At 42.4% G+C, this 22,191-nt stretch overlaps 1 protein-coding gene across 1 annotated transcript; it reads right to left on the reverse strand.

Moving 5' to 3' along the window:
- Window positions 1-1,046: 1,046 nt before the first annotated feature.
- On the reverse strand, window positions 1,047-21,672 carry CPA2 (carboxypeptidase A2). Its single transcript, XM_036863422.1, is given in 16 exon segments — window positions 1,047-1,234; window positions 7,341-7,425; window positions 9,458-9,656; window positions 11,222-11,317; window positions 12,457-12,483; window positions 12,485-12,508; window positions 12,510-12,550; window positions 14,256-14,354; window positions 16,231-16,332; window positions 18,056-18,070; window positions 18,072-18,109; window positions 18,112-18,148; window positions 18,753-18,887; window positions 19,596-19,677; window positions 21,607-21,641; window positions 21,643-21,672. Coding segments are annotated over 16 exon segments (1,233 nt in total).
- Between the last annotated feature and the right edge of the window lie 519 nt (window positions 21,673-22,191).

Consider the following 22,191-nt stretch of genomic DNA (forward strand, 5'->3'; position numbering starts at 1 on the left):
AATTGTACACTCAAAATGGTTAAAATCATTTTATGGTATGTATATTTCACCACAATTTTTTTTAATTTTTAAAGGATGTTGGTAGCATTTTGCTTAAAATGGGATTAAAAAGATAAAGGGGTACAGCTCAGTGAGTGCTCAGTGTAATGAGTACAGCTCATTAATCAAAGATATAATGCTCCTATATCAGGATTAGAAAAAGGAATAATCAGGGGCTTCCCTGGCGGCTCAGTAGTTAAGAAGCCACCTGCCAATGCAGGGGACACGGGTTCGAGCCCTGGTCCGGGAAGATCTCACATGCCGCGGAGCAATTAAGTCTGTGCGTCACAACTATTGATGCTGTGCTCTAGAGCCCGTGAGCCACAACTACTGAAGCCTGCGCGCCTAGAGCCAGTGCTCTGCAACAAGAGAAGCCACCTCAATGAGAAGCCCATGCACCGCAATGAAGAGTAGCCCCCGCTCGCCGCAACTTGAGAAAGCCCACGCGCAGCAACGAAAACCCAATGTAGCCAAAAATAAATAAATTAATTAAATAAGTTTAAGGAAAAAAAATTACATATCTTTAAAAAAAAAAAGAAAAGAAAAGAAAAAGGAATAATCACAATGCAGGGGCTTCCCTGGTGGTGCAGTGGTTATGAAACCGCCTGCCAATGCAGGGGACACAGGTTTGAGCCCTAGTCTGGGAAGATCCCACATGCTGCGGAGCAACTAAGCCCATGTGACACAACTACTGAGCCTGTGCTCTAGAGCCTGTGAGCCACAACTACTGAGCCCGCGTGCCACAACTACTGAAGCCCGTGAGCCTAGAGCCTGTGCTCCGCAACAAGAGAAGCCACTGCAATGAGAAGCCCGCGCACCACAACAAAGAGCCGCCCCCACTCACTGCAGCTAGAGAAAGCCTGCGCACAGCACTGAAGACCCAATGCAGCCAAAATAAATAAATAAATAATAAATAAATAAATTTATTTTTAAAAAAATAATAAATAATCATAACCCAACTTTGCTTCAAACCAAAGAGCTTTTAATGGTGTTTATTCCCAAGAGCCTTAATAGGGGTGGTCTCGCACATGCTCCATGACTGTCTTCAAGCCAAACCAGGTCTCTTTCACTGTGGGTAAGATCTGATTGGCCAGCAGGAGGAAGTCATATCGATCTGTGTCTCCCAGTTCAAATTCAAATGAGTATTTGATTCCAGAGTCATAGGACCAGTCAGTGCTTCCTCCACTGGCTTGGTCTGAAGGGCAAATGAGAATAAAGTCTGGTTACGCTATTGCCACTGGCCTCTCACAGTTATGTAACCTCTATATTAAGTTCCACCACTATCAAAAATAAGTCAGGCCCCTATCTGCATGGACCTTGAGAACAGGCATAGCTTAGTAGAGGGCCATGCTTATGAAAAAATACAAGATTAATTTGAAAAGCAAAAGGTGTTACTCAAATGGACACTATACTCAGCCTTCCTTTGGTGTTCTTAGGAGCCTCTGGCTTCACCCACCCATTTGGAATCCTGCCTGCTCTCCTACTGGCATCTTCTACAGCTTAGGGAGGCTACACCACTTCCTTCTTCAGTTGGGTGCTAGGTGTAAACATTGTTTCCTCTGGTGGGAGAGAAGGGATTACAAATAGAGGAAAAGATTTGGTCCCTGCCCTCAGGGGACTTTCAGCATAAGGATGGAACAGGCTTTGTTCTGATAACAAATAACATGCCCAGCACCTATATGTGTGAGTAAAACCAACAGTGTGCACCTGTGTAATATGTGGCCACTGATGTGACAAATGATAAAGGAAGGTAGCATTAGCCTACAAAGACTTCTGGCAACCATGACTCAGAAGAGCTAAGCAATAGGTCGGGTCTGAGGCCCGTCCGAGGGAGGGCAGGTAGAGGTCAAATAGAGTCACCTAATCCCTAAGAACGGGGCCAAGCAAAGGGGAAGACCAGGGAGGTTATACCAGGGAAAAGTAGGACTAGTGGTTAATATTGGGAATTAACACTATGAACTCTTGTGTCTTGTGTCTTTGCCTTCACCCACAGCAGCCGTGGTAGCACCTGGTAAATAACAAACACCAAATGGCTGCTGACTTGAACTGAATTTTCCTGGGTACCAAAATTACTAACTTATACCTTTGGTGTGGTCACATGACACAGATGATCCCACTAAGAGGTCCACAGTGGACTGGCTTCAGATTGAATCCTGATTCTGCAAATCATTAGCTGGGTGACCTAAGACAGTCACTTATCTGAGTCCCAAATGCTTCTTCTGTCAAATAAGGATAATAATACTACTTACTTCACAGGGCAGTGAGAATTAAATGGGATAATATAATGTTTATGATTCGATCAATTGTTGAGTGTTTATTAAATGTGTTAGACATTATGCTAAATTGGTTTATTTAATCCTCACCTGTGTCACAAGTAGATATTAGTATTAGTCCCATTTTACACATGAGGAAATCTCAGAGAGATTAAGTGAAGGAGATGGGATAATGTATGTAGAATAGGCATTCAGTAAATGTCAGTGGTGATTATAATCATCATTATCCATAAATGACTAAGATCCCATCAGAAAAGTTGGACCACATTAAGGATCAGAGGTATCTGGAGGAGAGTAGTTCACCAGGAAACGAACAAGCAACATTTATATAGTGCCTTCGAGTTAGTGAACTCTTTTATTCTACATTCTATCTTTAGAGCTTCTCGACAACCCATTTCATAGATGAAAAAACCAAGGCAACCTGGTTTGAGTGACCAGGCTTGAGTGACCTGCCCAAGGTTACTCAGTTCCAAAGTGATGGAACTATAACTCAAACCCAGACCTCTCTCCCCAAAGTCTGTGTTTTATTTCCCCCTGAGAAAGACTCAAGTAACAACTTCTGGACCAAACACCTGTTGTGATGCAGCTCCTTATAGCCCTTTCCAGATGAGAAACTGCCCAGAAAATGTCTCACCCACCACAGACGTTCAGCCATGTCTTGGGTGGAGCGAAGCAGGTATTCAGCCCAGAGCTGCATACCAATCGGGGGCAAGAGGCAAAAAGTACTTCATTGGGACTAGTTCTCAGAGGCAGTGCTTGTCCAAGCTGGAATGAGGCCAGAGTCAAGGATAACAGAGTCAGCTCTGGACAGAGATGCAGCAAGAACTTGATTAACCATTAATGGTCACATTACAAAAGATCAGACAGCAAACCCTATACTTGTCTGACATTTGCTTATTGGAAGTATCTTCAACATCTGTGACTTTACCAAAAAAAACATACTAAATGTAGGCCTTTCAAGGTCTCCAGTACTTGTAAATACCTCAGAAAAGGAAGGCGGAAAACTAGATTCCTTGTAATAAAATGGCTGAGACCCCATGTATGTGTCTCAGGGGCAAATGATGCCATTCTGCTGACATTCTGAACTCCAGCCTCCACTCAGAGGCGGCCAACCAGAGAAAACATGCATTCCTCAGCCTCAAGTGGCCATAATGGCCTTCTACCCCACTGCCACCACTCAGGGGGCCCTCCTCCCTGGAGGTTCCCCCACCAAAGGGTAGGACAATCCCACATGGAACACAGTTAAAAAGGTCTGGGCAACTGTAAGAAGATCAGTCTTCCCAGAGAATAGCCTAAAAAATATGTAGATAGAGCTCCAAAGCTGTTCATTACATTTGACTTCGGAATCGCCTGAAAGAAAAAGAAGTTTGTGCCAATATGTTCATAGTAGCACTATTTAGCAAAAAGTTGAAACAATCCAAAGGCCCAATAACTGGGATATGGCAGTATAATTGAATAACAAATACCTAGAGTGGAAATAACATAAAACTATGTAGGAAATGTACAATGGAATACTACTCAGCCATAAAAAAGAATGAAATAATGCAATTTGCAGCAACATGGATGGACCTAGAGATTATCATACCAAATGAAGTCAGAAAGAGAAAGATATACCATATGATAGCACTTATATGTGGAATCTAAAATATGACACAAATGAACTTATCTATGAAACAGAAACACACTCACAGACATAGAGAACAGACTTGTGATTGCCAAGGGGGATGGGAGAGGGATGGATTGGGAGTTTGGGATCAGCAGATGCAAACTATTATATAGAGAATGGATAAACAACAAGGTACTACTACTGTATAGCACAGGGAACTATATTCAATATCCTGTGATAAACCATAATGGAAAAGAATATGAAAAAGAATATATATATGTATAACTGAATCACTTTGTTATACAGTAGAAGTTAATACAACATTGTAAATCAATTATACTTCAATAAAATAAATTTTTTAAAGAACTATATGGGAAATGATGTTAAATGAAAAAAAGCTGAACACAGACATTGATTACAACTAGATAAATATATTTGTGTTCAATGACAAAACATTAATGAAATTGAAACTGATAATAAAGTATGATCATTATTAGACTCTTTTTTCTATGAAGTTTTAAAAATACATCATAATAGCAAACAAGAAAGAGAGAGAGAAAGAAAGAAAACCATAATCTGGAAAAAAAAAGAAAAAGAAACTTTCATGATCTGAAATATTACCAAATCAGTAGTCTTGGGATTTCCATTAAGTGTTCTAAATATGGTGAGTGAACTATTACTCCTCTGCTCTCCAAGACTCCCATTAAGAAAACCATGACTGGGACTTCCCTGGCGGCACAGTGGTTAGGAATCAGCCTGCCAACGCAGGGGACACAGGCTTTATCCCTGGTCCGGGAAGACCCCACATGCCGTGGAGCAACTAAGCCCATGCACCACAACTACTGAGCCCACGTGCCACAACTACTGAAGCCTGCGCGCCCTAGAGCCTGTGCTCCACAAGAGAAGCCTCCACAATGAGAAGCCCGCGCACTGCAAGGAAGAGTAGCCCCCGCTCACTGCAACTAGAGAAAGCCCACGTGCGGCAACGAAGACCCAACGCAGCCAAACATAAAATAAATTTTTTTAAAAAATCAAGTATGCTTTAAAAAAAAGAAAAGAAAAGAAAACCATGACTAGCAAGTGTGCTCTCCCTCAGATTCCCACCATCACCCTCTTACAGATAGAGCTATGTCAGTGTCCCCAGCATGTCGGCATACTCTCCTCTTGTTCAAGCCTGATCTGCCCACCTCTGCTTATCCCTTTCTTGCCCCTCTTCTCCCCCTCTTTGGAACAGCACTGCCTTGGTCATTTCTTCTCTCTCCTATATCTTCCACCTCTCCCTCTCTATTGTTCCTTTTCCCACAATCAATAAACAAATCTCTTAGCTCAAAAACAAAACCCTCCATTCCTTTCTCTCCTCCCCTTCTCATCCATGCTCCTCTGAAGAGTAGTCTACTCACTCGGCCTCCCCTTCTCCCATCCCATGTACTCCTCCAGTTACCCTCACTCTTCTGAAACTGCTCTGGTTACGGTCACCATAAGCTAGTAATGAAAACCCAATGGTAAATGTTCTGTCCTTTTCACATTTGACCTTTTTGTGACCTTTTTGTCCTTGTTAACCACTGCCTCCTTCCCAACAATTGCTCCTTCCCTGGTTTCTGAAACGCAAGGTTTTCGGCCTCTCTGCCCAGCCCTGCTGCCATGCCCTCCATCATTGCTAACCACTTCTGCTGCCCAACATCTTGCTCCCCTCCTCTGCCCAGGGCTTTTCCCACTTCAAATGACCTCCTTGCTCTCCTGTTCCAACCACCTTCTCTGTGTCAACTACCCTTAAATCTCTCTCTCTGCAGAATCCCAGGGGCATACAGCCCAAAGCCTACAGGACATCTCCACTTGAAAACACCACAATTATCTCAACCTCAGTATGTCCAGAGCTGAACTCATCTTTCCAACCCCACCCCTCCTTCACCTACCTGGATGTCTCCCTCAGTTAATGGCACCATTCAATGACCATCAGTGAGAAACTCTCCACTTCTGATAAATGACAAAAAACTTTTGATTTTACCTTGTAAATGTCTCCCTTCCATCCTCACTGGCACTGCTGTAGTGTGAGCCATCATCTCTCCTCTGAACTCTTCCTGCTCTTCTTGTGGGATGTTCCTACTTCTAGTCCATCATCACCACATCCTCCATGTTGCTGCTAATGTGTTTTATCTAAAACACAATGCCTCAGTGCGCTCGCTGCCCTGCTGATAACTCTCCAATGGCTTCCAGAATCCTTTGGGTTAAAACCTAAATTCTTTAATATGGCACACAAAAACCTGAACTCCCCCAACTCTTGTTACCACTTTCATTCCTTCTTGTAGTTCACAGAGCCCATCATGCAGTTTCACATGTCTGTGCCTTTGCATGTGCTAATGAGCCAGAATGTCCCATTCCTCTTCCTCTTCTCTAGCCTTCAAAACCCTGCCCTCTTCCTAGATGAAATCAAATCCCTCCAACTTTCTAATACTTTTGTACCATGTATAGCCTACTATTGCACATATCATACTAAAGTTTGTCTTCCCATTCATCTCTCATATTAAACAGTGAGTTCTCTGTGGGTTCATTATGTCTCCAGTACTTGGAGACAGGTATATAATCATATACAATGATTAGCACATGGTATATGCTCAATAAAAGTGTGTTTTTAGGCACAGTGGGTGCCTACAAAAGTCATTTGTTTCCAAAGGATCCATGGGCATGGGAGCACTAGGGAACCCCTGGGCATTCAACTGTGGGGTCCTGAGTTTCTGGCTTTGTCCATAACAAAGTGAGGGGATTCCTTTGGAGGACTAATAACCTGCATGTGGGTGCATTAGGATTTCCAACAGCGCTGCAGTCATTTCTTGTTCTTATCTCGATTTACTATGGGAGAGAGGAGCATCGGGAAGTCTGACAGCAGGCTCCCAAGCTTTATACCTGCCATTGCTGTTACTCCTGACTTGTCCTCCTCTTTGTTTCCCCAAACTCTGCATGGACAAATGGCTGCAACAGAGTCTATCCACTGAAACCTCTGGGTCCTCTTAAGAGTTGCACCCATTCTGTCCCCACATACAGTCCATGGGTTTACTTAGGGTGTGAGCCTCTCTTAGCCAAGAAATGGGTAATTAATAAAAGTGATAACTTAGGTCAGAGTCTTGATAAATGCCCATTTTCAGGCAAAGAAATTCCACATAATGAGAGTGAGCCATTAAGGATCAGGACAAGCAGAGCAGAGAACACACAACTCAAATATTTAGGAAGTTCTTTGCTCTAAATACCACATAGTAAGTATCTCATGGAGGAGATCTAGCCTCGCCAAAGAAAACTGTGTAAGTTTGGGTTCCCTGCATTTTTAAGGCCTACCCATTTCATGTCAGAGCATTTAAAGGCTTTGACCCCAAATCACATGGTGCCTGCTATCTTAGTGGGTCATTTGTAAAAACACGTTAGATACTTACAGATGACTGAGCAGATAGGTCCCACTTTGTACTTGGTGCCGTGCAGGCTTGTCAGAGATTGGGCAGCCTTTTGGGCCACTGCATTCTAGAGTGAGAGAACCAAGGAAAGGTGGATAGATAGTGCTTGTCTCTTGGAAGAACAGATGCCCAGTTGCAGAACGTAGAATGGGACAGTCTGATGAACTGGACTCTGGTTAATTAAGCACAACACCCTTTTTGTTTCAACCATTTTCACTGGGAAGTAAGCACAAGTTCGCTTCTGTTGGCTCTGAAAATACAGCAGACCCTCGTTGTTTATTTCATCTTTCAGCTTTTTGCAATAAATACACCAGGGTCATTATTTTGCCACCAGCTCTCCTTGTTCAGGAGTGTGAATGGAAATAGGGTGGGAGTAAGGGGCTAAAGAGAATGTGTACTGACTCAAGGATGTATCCAGGAAGTTGGTTTTTTTTTTAAACTAGATCCCTACATTGGCTTATTTCCCTATGATTGTCTCTTTTTCCAAGAAGTAGAGCTCAGCAAAGTATTTTCCATTATTTGAGGGTTCCAATTTTGACTGATTGAGGCTTTACTGTCCTTGCTAGGGATAAATGTAAGGTCTTGAACTTGGGTCCAGGAAAACGACTGTACAATTACCAGATGGGGGAAACCTGGCTCAGCAGAATACTCACAGAGCCTGGGGGTTTCGGCTGTCAATGAGCCCAGCATGAGTCAACGGCACGACGCCACTGCCAAAAAACTAATGTGACCCTCAACTGCATAAGCTGGATGAGGGCAGTTATGGTCATGCTCTATGCTATGCTTGTTAACCCCACAACGCGAGTTTTACATTCACTTCTGGGAGCTGCCCTTGAAGAACACAGACAAATCAAAGCATATTCGTAAAATAGCAACCAGAAGGGTGAGGGAAGTTGGGAACATATTCTGAGTGCTTGAAGGGAAGGGGGTACTTAGCAAGGAAAAACCTAGGAGAAGCAGGTTACTAATCTTCAAGTAATTAATGAATTTGCCTCTCAAAGGGAAATAAACTTGCTCTCTGGAGCAAGATGATAAACCAGGGCTGGTATGTGAAGACCATAAGCAGAAGGCTTGAGCTCAAACAATCAAATCTGCCCCAACATGGAAAAGGCTCCCTTGGAGGCAGGGAGCTATCCAATCATAGGCTGGATGACTATATGGTAGAGATTTAAGCACCAGGTTTAGGTAATGTAAGGTTATCTTACATTAGATAAGAGCTACTAAAAGTACCTTTGACATTCAACCCTGACATTCTCTCTCCCTTGATTCAACCTTTAGTGATAATATTCACCATCAAAACCCTGAAAACTGGCTTACAGGGGCTAAAATGCAACTGATGAGATGAAAGATACACCTGAATTTGAATAATCTATTCCATTTCTGCTAGCTGCTGACAACAATGTACTTGAAAGTAAACTGACCAAAAGGTCCCATCTCAGGACTTATCTCTAATATATGGGTTTCAAAAACCAAGCCTAAAAGCCATATTGGAAATATTTGCACATTCTCTTCAGCTGGGGTAGCACCTGCTCAATTATAAGCAGCCCCCTGAGATGTCACCATCTGACTTAAGGCTGCCACCAGTTTGCTCATTCCTGAAACAGGAAAGACGATGGAGGGTATCAAGTGATACCTTAGGGAAGTGTTTTATGCCCAGCATACACCAGTGCAGCATGATGACGGATCACAGAGCCAAAGACACCAGGAAGGTATAAGGCAAAGAGCTGGAGGCAGCACTGCTTAGCATAGAGCAACTGACTACAAATCCAAGAGCTTCAGGTCCAAATCCAAGTGATTATTTCTTAAGCAACAGAAAACACATCCTGGGAATTTATAGTCAAATCAGGCTCCTGCTCATCTAGATTAAGGCAACAATAATTTCATGAATTCTATTTCCCAAGGAAATTTAATTTAGGCAAGTCTTTCAAACCTTTGCCTGTGTCACAATCTTCTCAGCGGTTGGACATATTATGTCTCATTCATCTTTGTAACCTGTCACTAGTATACCCCCATCTCAATACCTATCTTTATGACTGAAACTTATTTGTCCACACCATGGATGTTTGTGTCCAAGCTGAAATGAAGTTTCAGAAACTTACCAGCTCATCAAATTTATGTGACTCGGCACATGTATACCCATAGGGGAACATCAGCAGCTGGGAATAGCTGTGGAAGGTAATGAAGGCCGTGACTTTGCCAGGACTCTTGATAAAGTCCACTATGGATTTCACTTCAACTTCAGAGTTGGCACTGGGTCCACGGTATGAGTCAGAGCAAGGGTTGTTGCTGGTTCCAGGTTGTGATGGGATGCAGAAGAAGCCAAGTGAGAACAGTGAGCTTTAAGGAGACAGTGTATGGAGGCAGTTACCTTGCATCACTTCAGTTCCTCCTCTGGAAATCAGAGCAAGATTGTCATTGTATTAGATTGAATTACTACCTAAAGACCCAGTCAGGAGACCTAACTCAAGAGATTCTGGACACATCTCTCTTCTTGAAAAACATGGCTCCTCTATATGGCAGAAAGAACTATCAAATTAAATCATCTCCTCTCTGTGGGAGTTGTTGGAAGAAAAACTAGATTTAATATTATAGATGGAATTCCTGCATTGGGTGGGAGTTGAGCAAGCTCATTTTCTGGGATTTCTTCCAATTCTTAGAGCCCAAGAGTAGAAGATTCTATGCGTCTGTACTTCTAAGTCACAAAGCCACAAATGCAAGGAACCTCTGATACCCTTTCTGTGGTGAGGAAGTCACAGTTACTTTTGACAAAAAGGCTACCTTTGGCCTCATTTTATCAGCTACTGGAGTTACTCATGACCACTGAAGTGAGCCCACTGTGGCCTGGCCAGGGCTCTGAATGCTAGAGAAACTCTGAGGGGACAGGTAGAGGCTGGGACTCCCCAGAGTCTCTAAATGATACGGACAAAGTATATATACAACCTATCACCTCATTTGGAGATTATTTAATAAGAACAACATCCCAGGAAAACTTTTGACTTTGAATTGCTGGACATTGTTCAGTATTTTGGATCTGATGCTTTGATTTTTTTCTTTCCTACACTAAAAAAAAAAGAATTTGTAAAAGCGATGAATGAAGTTGCCACTCATCCATATCCTGTCAGTGTATCCTTTCTTGGTTCAATGATTCTCATTAATTCATCTGTCTTTCAAGTCTTTAGTGATTGCCTTCTATGTGCCAGACACTATGCTAGGTGTTAGGAACACTGCAGTGGAAAAGACAGTTTCTAATGTTACTGCTATCATACCTAATGAGGAAAAACCAAACACATTTTAACTCTGTGATTAGAGAAACATAAGGGGTTTTAACTGGTGCCTGAAAGCAAAAAGGAGCCCCCCAACCAGCCTGGCACTGGACCCCGAAAAATTAGAGCTGTAAGTCAACAAAGGCAGAACAGGAAGCAAGTATTTTCTCCTTGAATCTATTTTGAAAATCAATTTCTTAATCTTATTCGTACTTCATTTTAGTTTTTTTTCTCTAAGCATCCATAGATGATGTAATGCTTCTCCTGTGACTAGATCCCAACCCCCTCTAGTGGTTGGTTCAGGGCTTCCTGAGGCTTCCCGCCACCACACAAAGTCTTGCTCTGGAAGCTCAGAAGCTGAGCCGGGATACAGCTTATGGGAAAACCAAGATGTGAGACAAAATATATTAAATGCTCCTCAGAGCTCAGTGACAGCACTGTGTGCCTGTGAAGGGAATTTAGTGAAGTGTTTTTCAAATAGGTTTTTAAATAGCTTCAATCCTGAATGGACTTAGCAGGCTGACAGCACTGCAGAGCCATGCAAATAGCTATCTGGCCAGACAACATCTGACTATCCCTGGGGGAAAGTCCCCGTGCTCACCTCCAAAACCCACATCCCAGTTCCGGTTAGGATCAACACCAACACTGAGGCTTCCAGATACCTTGAACCAGGTCTTCTGCCACATACGATTCTTTAAAATCCAACGGAAAGAAAATACAGGGAAAAAAAAGACGGTCATTCAGTCCAATGAGAAGTTTCCTTTAGAATTCTGTTAATTTCTCTCAATCCCTCACGGGAAAGCCCTTTTGGAATTGCACTCATTTTTCTTGCCCACAGACTTGACCAGTAGTCCTCACACAGGGTTCTGCTTGGAGCTTCTCGGCCGTCCCACCGAGGCGAGAAGTAAATAAGCCCCCATCTCCTCCAATGCATACCTGCCAAACCATGTTCCGTAGAACCACAGTCCTCTCAAATGTCAACAATACAATAACAACAAAAAACAAAAATTAAAAAACAAAAAAATAGTGGGGAGAGCCCGAGGGTTCTGTGATAGAACATTTTGGGAAAATACAAGGTTAAACTGGCTAATTTACTTCAGAACTTCTAAAGTTTTTTTTTAATGCTTAATGTTTTTTATGAAGCTCCAAGAGAGGGATACAGTGGGCGGTATTTCCCAAACTTGACTGTGGAACCCTTTATTCATAGGGTATCTCATGAGACGAGTACTACTATTTCTACAAGTTCCTTCTGAACACGCGTTGAAAAATGCTATTGTAGTGTGCTCTCTCCAAAAATAAACTTGAAGCTCTGATTCATTTTGAATATATGTGGGGTCACAGTTGCCATAATGGTGTTCTATAATGAGATTTTTAAAGAAAAAAAAACCGCATAACTCGTTTTTGTGATATAACAGAGGATTTCTTCTACAGATTGTAAGTAAAATGCCAGATGCATTGTACTGCCTACCTAAATCCTACAGCAATCTAATTGTCAGCAGGTAACATCCGCCTCCTCTTTTCTATCAATCCTACCATCAAAACACAGGGATAATTGGAACAAATCTCCTAGGTGACTCACGGTGAACACTGAACTCTAATAGCCCAGCCTAACAGCTGAAATGAGCTCTGACCAAGGCAATATGGAAAGATATCGTGTGTTGGAAAATGAAATGATTGTAAACATCACTATATGCCTCAATTCAGGGCCACTACTGAGAGATGAGGCATTCCGTTTAGGGTAAATCAAGAACAGAAAAATCACTTTTGTTTTGTTTTGAAGTTCCTACACATCTCCTTAAATTCTTGTTGAAGAGAAAAAGTCCAGGCTTCCTTTGGTTTGAGAGAACACATAGCCATCAGAGCAGCAGGAAGATATCCATCGTATCAAATCAAAGTGATGGATGGGTCATTTCCATAATCAGAGGCAATCTGAGCAGAAACAACAACATATATGTCAATCTCATACTCCCCTTTCACCAGGGAACAGAGGAGAGAATATTAAGGCAATGTGTTTTTTCCAAACATGAACTATCACTGCTGGTCAGTGAGAGTCTTCCAGGACTAAAGCCCAATCTCCTATTAATGTGTTTAATACGCCAGTGTCGATACTTTTATTTCCAATCAGAATAATTTACTTATATTCAATAAAAATCAGGTATCACTTATGCATTCTCTCTCAAAAGCAGAATTCTTCCAATTAATTTTAGTGAGGCATTTTGCAATGGTGGGCAACTGTGTTTGTGGCTCAGAGGGACCTATGAACCAAAGAAATCTTTTCAGTTTCCTTAATCACCACACAGGCTATACCTTCTCAAAAGTACTCACGACCAACATCAGATTACTTAATTATGCAGAGACTTCTCTAAAGACCCAGAGAACCAGTTAAATTCCATTTGGGGAATTACATTTCTACTTGTGATCAATTGCAGTAGAGTTGAAGTTTCTGCTGGATTAAAATTTATTCATTTCCTGTGCTCAGCCATCCTAAGGCATTATTATTCAACTGTTAAATATCCATTTCATAATACCCTAAAGGTAACTGCATTTTAATTGAAGGGAAAAATGTATCAGCCGGTATGCACGTGGTTGCACATGCTTGAATGATCTGATGTAGATTGGTTTCCTTTGCTCATGAATTAACATTCTGATTTATAGCATGTCATTTTTGAATTACTTAAGAAATACCAGACTAGGTCACAGCCAGCACAGTGTCCTGACTCTAATTCCAATGAACATTTGGAAGAGAGATATCGCTACACCCTAACTTTAAGTCAGATTTGGAAATTTTTCAGAACCCAAAAACCCTCAACGAGTTCCACTTTGTATCTGTAGGTCAAAGTAAACTCTTTTGGCACCTGTTTATATTCTCTATCTGAGGTCCTTTTGTGATTTTATAGATCTCTAGTACATCGTGCCACAGCCCTAGGAGCTCCAGGCAGCAAAGCAATGTTCTCTAGTCTGTTCTTATGCTGAAATCTGACTCTTGGTGTCCTTACTTGCCACCCTCTTAATCTCTTTTAGCTCTCACTATCTTTTTTTTTTTTTAATTTATTTCATTTATTATTTTTGCCTGCATTGAGTCTTTGTTGCTGCGCATGGGCTTTCTCTAGTTGCGGCAAGCAGGGGCTACTCTTCGTTGCAGTGCACGGGCTTCTTATTGCAGTGGCTTCTCTTGTTGCAGAGCACGGGCTCTAGACACGTGGGCTTCAGCAGTTGTGGCACGCAGGCTCAGTAGTTGTGCCTCGCGGGCTCTAGAGCACACGCTCAGTAGTTGTGGCGCATGGGCTTAGTTGCTCCACAGCATGTGGGATCTTCCCAGACCAGGGATTGAACCCGTGTCCCTGAACTAGCAGGTGGATTCTTAACCACTGCGCCACCAGGGAAGCCCGTAGCTCTCACTATCTTTTAACAGAGCACGCAGTGGCCAGCAGGTTGGGGGAGTACGGAGGTACATGCCAGGGTGCTGGATGGGGCAATACCAAATTAGGTTTGAATGGGTCTGTTTCCTGACTGTGTGACAAGAGAAGGGATTGGGATGAGAGCGTCAGCCATAGGACCACAGGGATTGCTGTGAGGTTAGGTGGGGCCTGACCCCAGAAAGACAAAATAAATGGGGAATTTTGGGCAAAATGACCTTATTTGCAGTTCACAGCGCAGTAGCTTGTGTAACTCACTCACCGGCATGGATCCCAGCCTCTAGCCAGATAGCCAGCTTGTCTCCTCCCGTGCTGAACTGCAAAACAAGCATGGAAGTGTGAATGGCTCCACCACCACAGACCCGTTGTCTGTTCCTCTTTCTGTACTTGATGTGGTTGAGAAGGAGGAGGTGTAGACAGTGATGCTGTCAATTAACTTTGCATTTAACGTGGGTTTTTTTTGTCCCTTTCCTTTAATGTAAACTTAAATACAGGCTAACAAGAGGGGCATCATTTGATGTTTGTAAAAAATCATTGCAGATAACGTGATGACATGAAAATATGTTCATCATATGCCATAAATTTTAAAAAATAGATTGCCAAATAGTATGATACTATTTTTATTTCTTAAAAGGCTAGCTCATGTGTATGTATATATATGTACACACACAAACATAGGAGAAAAAGGGAAGGGGGAAAGAAAAGAGAGGAAAACATAGAAAGATGTACAACAAAATGTTAATAGCTATCAATCCCATAGTTGTGGAATTAGTGAAATAGGGATTTTTTCATTTTTTGTTTGTTTCTCTATTCTCCATTTTTTGCAATGATTGTGTTATTTTTGTAATAAAAATGCTTGTGATAACCTTTTGAGTCCTTCCTAAAAACAGGATGGTAGGCTCTGGAAGTCCTTTCCAGAGTTTAAATTTTATGATCTAAAGGACTCAGTTTTATTTGGAACAGTGGCTTTGCCAATTGAATCAGTAAATGGGGAGGAAAAGATTATTTTTGCACCATCAATTTCTATCTTCCTGCAGCATTCTAAACATCACAGATAAGGTAAATGAGAAATGTAAAGCCCTGCTAAAAATTACTTTTCAAGCGTTTTGAGAGTTTTAAAGTGTTTCATGCTTTTTCCTCCAAAGAGCTCAAATAGGGAACTTTGGAAAACAAATAACATTCTCAACCACGAACCACCGAAACACCCGGGAGAAGGAAAGGCCAGGAAAATCCAAGGGGGAGGAGAATCTGGGGTTTCCTGACCCAACTGTAGGAGAAACAGGGAAAAGGAAATCAAAAGAAAAGAAGGTAGTAAATATGAGCAAATGTGCCACGGTGTCATAAAGTAGGCAAACCACTCCTCCCAGGCCTGCTTTGGGAGAACCGCTCTGGGGAAATCGATCTGTCCCAGTGAGTCCGTTGGTTCTCAGCCATAACGTTTCCAAATTTAGCAGGGAGTCGTGACATTATCTTTTTTTTTTTTTTCCCCCTTAACAAACTCTTTCTAGGAAATCTGGGGAAATACTTTTCACTCTTTTGCAAGGCAAGGTGAAAAAGCTTGAAATTATCAGCACTAACTGTTGTCAGCGCGTACAGGTTGAAGTAAAACCATAACCTTTTTCCGGCTAGCAACTAAAAAATGCCTGCGTTTCTGGGCATTTGCCTTTGCCGTTTGGTTGCCAATCATTCTGCACAAGAAGAACTCTTTTGGTTTTAAATGCGGCTTCAGCAAGTACCTGGAACTTTTATTTCTTTTTCTTTTTTTTTTTTAAACTCTCGGTTTAAAAAAAAAACAAAAACGAAAGAAACGAGTAAAAGAAAAACAAGGCACAGCACGGCTACCTTGATTAATTACAGAATACCTCCCCTTTCCCCGCTCACCCAGGGGCCCGCACCACCTCCCCCTTCCTCTGTTCCTATTGGTGCATACGCCTGTTTCCCTGAGAGCAAATCTATCAAGAGGAGAACATTAATTCACTCCTGCAGACCTGCGTCAGCTCGCGCAATAAAAAGAAAAAGAAAGGGGGGTGGGGGAAGCAGGGAGGTGGATAGTCAAAACCAGCAAGGACTGGTTAGGAGGAGAGGGAAAAAAAAAGGAACAGCTCTGCAGGCAGAGCCTGGACTGACGGCCCGCCTGGGAAGAGCGAGGTTCTAGAAGCATCGAGAGGAAAAATCACCACTGCACCTGTGTACCTTGAGCACGTTCATGGGCCGGTTTTTGAAAGAATAGCCAATGTCCACTTTGCTCACTAGACCAGGGTGCTCAGCAACGAGGTTATCCATTTCTCAGGAAATCTGAAATGTTTAAGATGAAGAAATAGACATTTGCGAATGAATAATCTGGTGCATCCATCAGTGACTTTTCTCTCTCCTCCATTTCCATCCCCTCAGGGAATGGAGAGGACCACACGGCAGATGCTGTGGGACTGGGGACGCTGGAATCAAAGCTAAGAGATGATGAGTCACTGGGCATCCGCAGGGGCTGGGAAAAGGGAAGCCATTTTGTGGTAGCGGAGCCGGCTCTTTCCAGTTTTGTGCTTCAAACAAAATGGCACTGCTCTGGTTTGCCTGTGGCTTGCCTCAAGCCAGCTGTGAGGTGGAACTTTCCCAGCCAGAAAGCATCTTCCCCTCACTAGCAGAGGAACACAAATGGTAGTGGCAACAAAAAAAAAAAAAAAAAAGGTGGATTTAGAAGCAGGCGCTGCAAAACGCAGCCGGGCTGGTTGAGACCGGGGCATCGGGGTGCCTGCCTCAGAGGCACTTCTGCCACAAGCCACTTCGGCTCCTATTTGCAGGGCTGATTGCAATCCTGTACAGCTGGGGCACCCAAACTGTGTCCATGACTGGGATTGAGACATGCCTGGGCGTGTCTGGAGAGTGATCGGCATGAAAACGGCTCCTCCAGCTGTTGCCAGCATTTGGTCTCGTAGGACAGCAATTTGTGAGGCCAGGCAAAGGAGGGAGCGCATCCTGTTTCGGCCACTCCCTTTTCTCACTCACTCTCTGTACTGGTCCACAGTCCCTACTCTGAAACCCTTTAGGGGCCATACATATTTCAAATTAAGATTTGTGTGTGTCTGTGTGTGTGTCTGTGTATGCAATTTAAAAAAGGTAGAAAGATACATTTTACACATGTGGCAGTGCTCCATACTCAAGCACATTAATATTTCTGGCAGTAAAATAAGTGAGTAGCAAGTCAGTTCAGGTCAGATTTTGCCCCTAAATGAGTTTAGGTCGGGTCAGGGTTTGCCACCAAATAAATGCAGGGGGAAAATTGTTTTCTAAGTTCCTGCATTTTAGAATTGCTTATTTAGGGAATCAGCACCTACCAGATAATCTCCTCTCTGGCTCTTTCCTGCTCCTCCACCTCTCCCCTTAACCCCCAAACCCCATCTCCTCATCCCCTCCCCCACCCTCCCAAATCAGTTAGTGCAAGCAGACACCTGTGCCCCCCAAGAAAAGCTATGTGTCACAAAGAGGCAGATGTAGCACTGTCCAGGCGATCCAGGTGAAGGAAGGGGGCATTCTTCACACCAACAAAACTCAGGAAAGATAGCAGAGAGATTGCACAAGACTTTGCTGCCATGAGGTCTAGGAGAATTTGGCAGGTTGGGAGACTCCACCGTTAGCTGGAAGTCAGTGGTATCAAGTGTCCCCTGATTCCATCATCAGTGGCAGCCATGAAGCACAGCTCTCAGATGGCTTGTGGGTGGCATAGGTCAGAAATCAGCCAGGGGACCTTGAGGGGAGAGTATGAGCATTAGCGGCTGTCTTGTGCTCACTTAAGCCACTCCTGGACACGTCTAAATAATGCAGTGGCTGCTGGGATGGGCAGGTGGGCTTCAGGTCCTAACTTAAGGCAGTGACACTGATACTGGCTGTGAAATCCTAGGGAAATTTGGAGAAGTTAGGAAATAATATGAGAATAATTTCCATTAAATCACCAAGTGGAAGTATAGGCCTTGTTATCAGAGGAAAGCATGGCCCATTTCTCTGATGTTCATTTTGAAACACCTACCTCTTCCAAGGTATAGATAAGCCTCAAAGTTGAAGTTACCATTCTGTTCTCTTCCCTAAGTAACGTTTCTTCATTCTCCTTGTCCAAGAGAACCTAAATCAGTCACACCTATGATTAGTTTATAGCAATGCATTTGAATCTACAGTTGTGAGGGAAGTGGTGACATTCAGGTCCCCAGTCCCAAGCATTCTTCTTTCTGTCCTATAGGCTTTGGGGTCATGCCTTTCCCTTATTCTGGCAGCACCCTGAAAGGGGATGGGGCATTAATGGGACTTCGGGCCAGACAGATGCTGCAAATATAGGATGACAGTCAGTCCTGTGGTTGTGTTATGGCTCATTCTCCCTTTCTGGGAACCCAGGGTCAGAGGTAATCTCCAATTAAAAACTAAATGAGTAACAACTTACATTTGCCTACTTTGACTCACACTCTTCAGTTTGCCCTTTGTATTTCATGCCAGAGACTCTTTTTTGCCCTTTCCATTACATTTTTTATTACCATATCCCACTTGTACCAAATGCAAAAAAAAGAGGGATAGAACCTTCCTACCCACTGCAGGGGTAGTCCAGACTTCAGGAAGGCCCTAGTGGTACCCACAGGTCCCTTCCCTGGCAGAGGGTACACAAAGATAAAAGAGGGTGGACCTTCATTTCATATGGACCAGCAAGCCTCTGGAAGAGTGGGCTGTGGGATAATTACTTGAACATCTTCAATCACAATGGGATAAGCAATTACCTCGGACTTTAAGGAAACTTCGACTGCCTGGATGCTGACAAAGGGAACTCGGACATGGATTGTCTCTCCTGGGATGGTGGGTGATTTCCAGAAATCAAGCTGAAAGGGATAAAAGGCCAAAGCAATGACTGGGTCATTCCAGGGAAATGGACAGCTCAGCGTGAATAGATTTCAAGAAATCAATTCGTTATCTATTTTACCTCAAGCCTCCAAGACTAGAATCATTGTGGAATCGCTATGATGTTGCAAGAAGTGTTTTTAAATGTCCAAGCATCAGCATATGTGTTATATGGTTTTCCCCCGATATGGTTAAATATTAAAACTGGAAGAAGGTAAAGATTATTTAAAACTATGGCAGTTTTTTTTAACAGTTGACATTCAAGTGACCCAATTCATTTCATAACAGAATATTAATACTATAAATTATTTAGGAGGGAAATAATGCATTAAAGGTGCTCAATAATTTTTCAAAATAACTTTCACATTTGATTTCTCTTTTCATTCTTATAAAACATCTGTGAGATAGAAGAATGGTATATTTATCCTCATTATACTGAATGGGAGAGAAGTCAGTATGACATTGGGCAAGTCACCTACCTTCTCTGAGATGCAGAAGGTAGATGACTTGCCCAATGTCATACAGTTGGGACTAGAGCCCAGGTGTTCTGGATCCCAGCTTCATGAGTTAGCATTCCATACTTCTCATCAGAGAAGACAAGATACAATCCAAAGTAAGAGATCTTAGTCATCGTGTCTAACTGTGGAGTATTCACTCTGGGAAACAGAAACCCCCTCCAGGACAGATACCTGAAGATGTTCTTCAGCCTCCAATTCCACCAGAGTTTTTATTTGTTCTTCATTCCTTGGTCTGATCTCAAGAACTTGGTCTCTAAAAAATATTAACCACAGACATGACCTTAAAAACAAAACCTCGACACTGTTTCCTGTTGCTTTCTGCTCCTGTTAGTCTCCGCATATAAGAGGTTAATGCAGCAGTCAGTAATCTCTTTGACAATCAAGAAATTAATAAATCGTATACTGACCCACATCCCCAGAATGAGGAGTTGATAGAATGGCTTTTCTTCCCCCAAGGAAATGTTATCTAAATAATAATTAAGAGCTGTACCTAATCCTAGCAGGAACTTTGCCAATAAAGTTACCTTTCCTTTAGCTAATGATTATTTATCAAGTAACACCTGCTGCTCATAAAGCATCAGCTTTTAAAACTTGTCTGTTCCTGTTTTTCAGAAATAAGTTTTAAAAAGGTAGAATAATTAATTTGGTGCTTATAAGTGCTCAAAAGAGGAATCAAATTTACATCTGGGTAGACCTAGGGTGTTTTTGTTGTTAACTGAAATGTATCAGAGTTCCATCTCCAAACCCCATTCATGTGACCCAAACTTGGGGTATTGTTAGGGACAATTGAAACCCAGACAAATCATGGTGTGTATGTGTGTCTCTCTCTCTACACACACACACACACACACACACAATGAGTAATGAAGGATATCAAGGACTCCTTGGCAGCAAAGAGAAGTTGCAAAACAAGCAAACAAATATTCTTAAAAAAAAGTTCAGTAGTAGAGCTGGATTTCTTATAGCCCTTCCTTGACAAAGGATTTTCCTCTCTCCCTTTCTCTGAGTAGGCTGACTTCCTGAGTCACTGCCCTGCCCATTTATGCAGTGGGGAAGGGATTGGTACAAAGAGCCATAATAAGGGACCAGAACCCAGACCCTCTGAAATCAAGTATCATCCAATTTCCAGTGAACTCCAGTGGAATACATAAGTGATAGAATGTGAGCTCTTCAAGTCTCTTCTGCCTCCCAGTATCCACTGGCCATAGATGGTCTGAAAAATCTTCCATTCGAGTCTCATTCCTTTTGGTTAATGTATAGACTCCCAGGAGTGCTCCTTTAAAATGGGAAGGCACTGGGAAAAGTAATACATTGGGCTAATATTTCCTGGTGTGTGTTCTAAGGAATAATAGCCCTTTGAGTTGTTCAGCATAAATAAATAAATAAATAAATAAAGGTGGGGAGGAGTTTGAGGATCAAAAAAAAAAAAAAAAGGATAGCTGCAGCAACCTAGATCCCCTCTTATAGATCTACAATACACACTAATTTAGTAAAAGTTCCTAGAAATTCTATAGTTTGTTTAACCCTCTGATTCCCAAATTTATTTGATCACCCACTTTTTTGGGCCAAATTTATTTGGCCACTTCATTAGTTCCCTGGAACACTCTTCAAGAAATGCTGTCTAAAGCTCTTTATAGAATCTTGAAACCAAAGTACTTTGGAGCAAAGATGGATCCTACAAAGCCATGAGAGTTGGATTGGATTTGGGCTGAAGTCTGCAGCTCTGGTCCTCCCACTTCATGAGGTCCCACTGCCTAGACACTAGATCTGAAGATGGGAGGACTTAAGGTGACATGGAGGATGAAGTCCGGAAAGGTAGGGAGGAGGATGCGAGAGTAACCCAGCACTTACTGAGATGACACAGAGACAAATGACCAAACAGCTTTATTTTCACTGATGTCTGTCATCCCCACATTCTGATCATCAGAGGGGAAAAAGATTAAGGACAGAGAGAAATAGGGTGCATGTGTTCTGTTTTCACTTTTGTTTTTTTTTTTCCTTTAAATTCATTCATCTCTTTTTTTATCACTCATTCCTATTATTTCCACTACCCCCTCTCTCCAAATCTAAAAGAACTCTGAAAATGCTGAACGCTTACACTCATTGTTCTGCGACAATCCAGTGAGATACTCTGTGAATCAGGTAAGCAAAATTCAAATAGGCATCAGAAAGCATAACTTACCCCACAAATGTTTCTCGACAGTAGATATGCCCCCAAAAGGGCACCAGAAAACAGGATCAATCGCATAGTCAAGGATCTTCCAAGAGTCCAGAATTCGGTGTCACTCCTGAACTTTATTTCTAGGGACCACGGCTGAGGCTGACCTGTTGGCAGTCTAAGAACTCAAGTAAATTCCCACATGGTAAAATTCCCACCTGCATGTCAAATTCTCAAGACTGTCGACACCCACCTGTGTGATATCACCAATCCATACATTTTACCTTCTTTCAATGAGATAACAAACTTTGATGGAAAGAAAACAAAATTGCTAGAGCATACCAAGGGCAAATCATGCCTTTATGATTTAGAACATAAAGTGCCACTAACTCTGACCAGTGATAGAAGCCAGATTGATAGACCTAGAGGTTAAAGTCTTTTCTGGGTCTCTGACAGAAAAGGGGCACAGCATTTATAGTAATTACTCAGGCATCCTGTCTATCACATTCCATTAGTTGGCTCATTTGTTTATTTTTATAATGTTTACCCTGAAACACTGCAATCACTTAGTCCATATCTGCTGAATCTCCCTGTAGATATGGCCTGTTC

Source organism: Balaenoptera musculus, chromosome 9 (assembly GCF_009873245.2).
Source record: "Balaenoptera musculus isolate JJ_BM4_2016_0621 chromosome 9, mBalMus1.pri.v3, whole genome shotgun sequence".
In the NCBI taxonomy this organism is placed as follows: domain Eukaryota; kingdom Metazoa; phylum Chordata; class Mammalia; order Artiodactyla; family Balaenopteridae; genus Balaenoptera; species Balaenoptera musculus.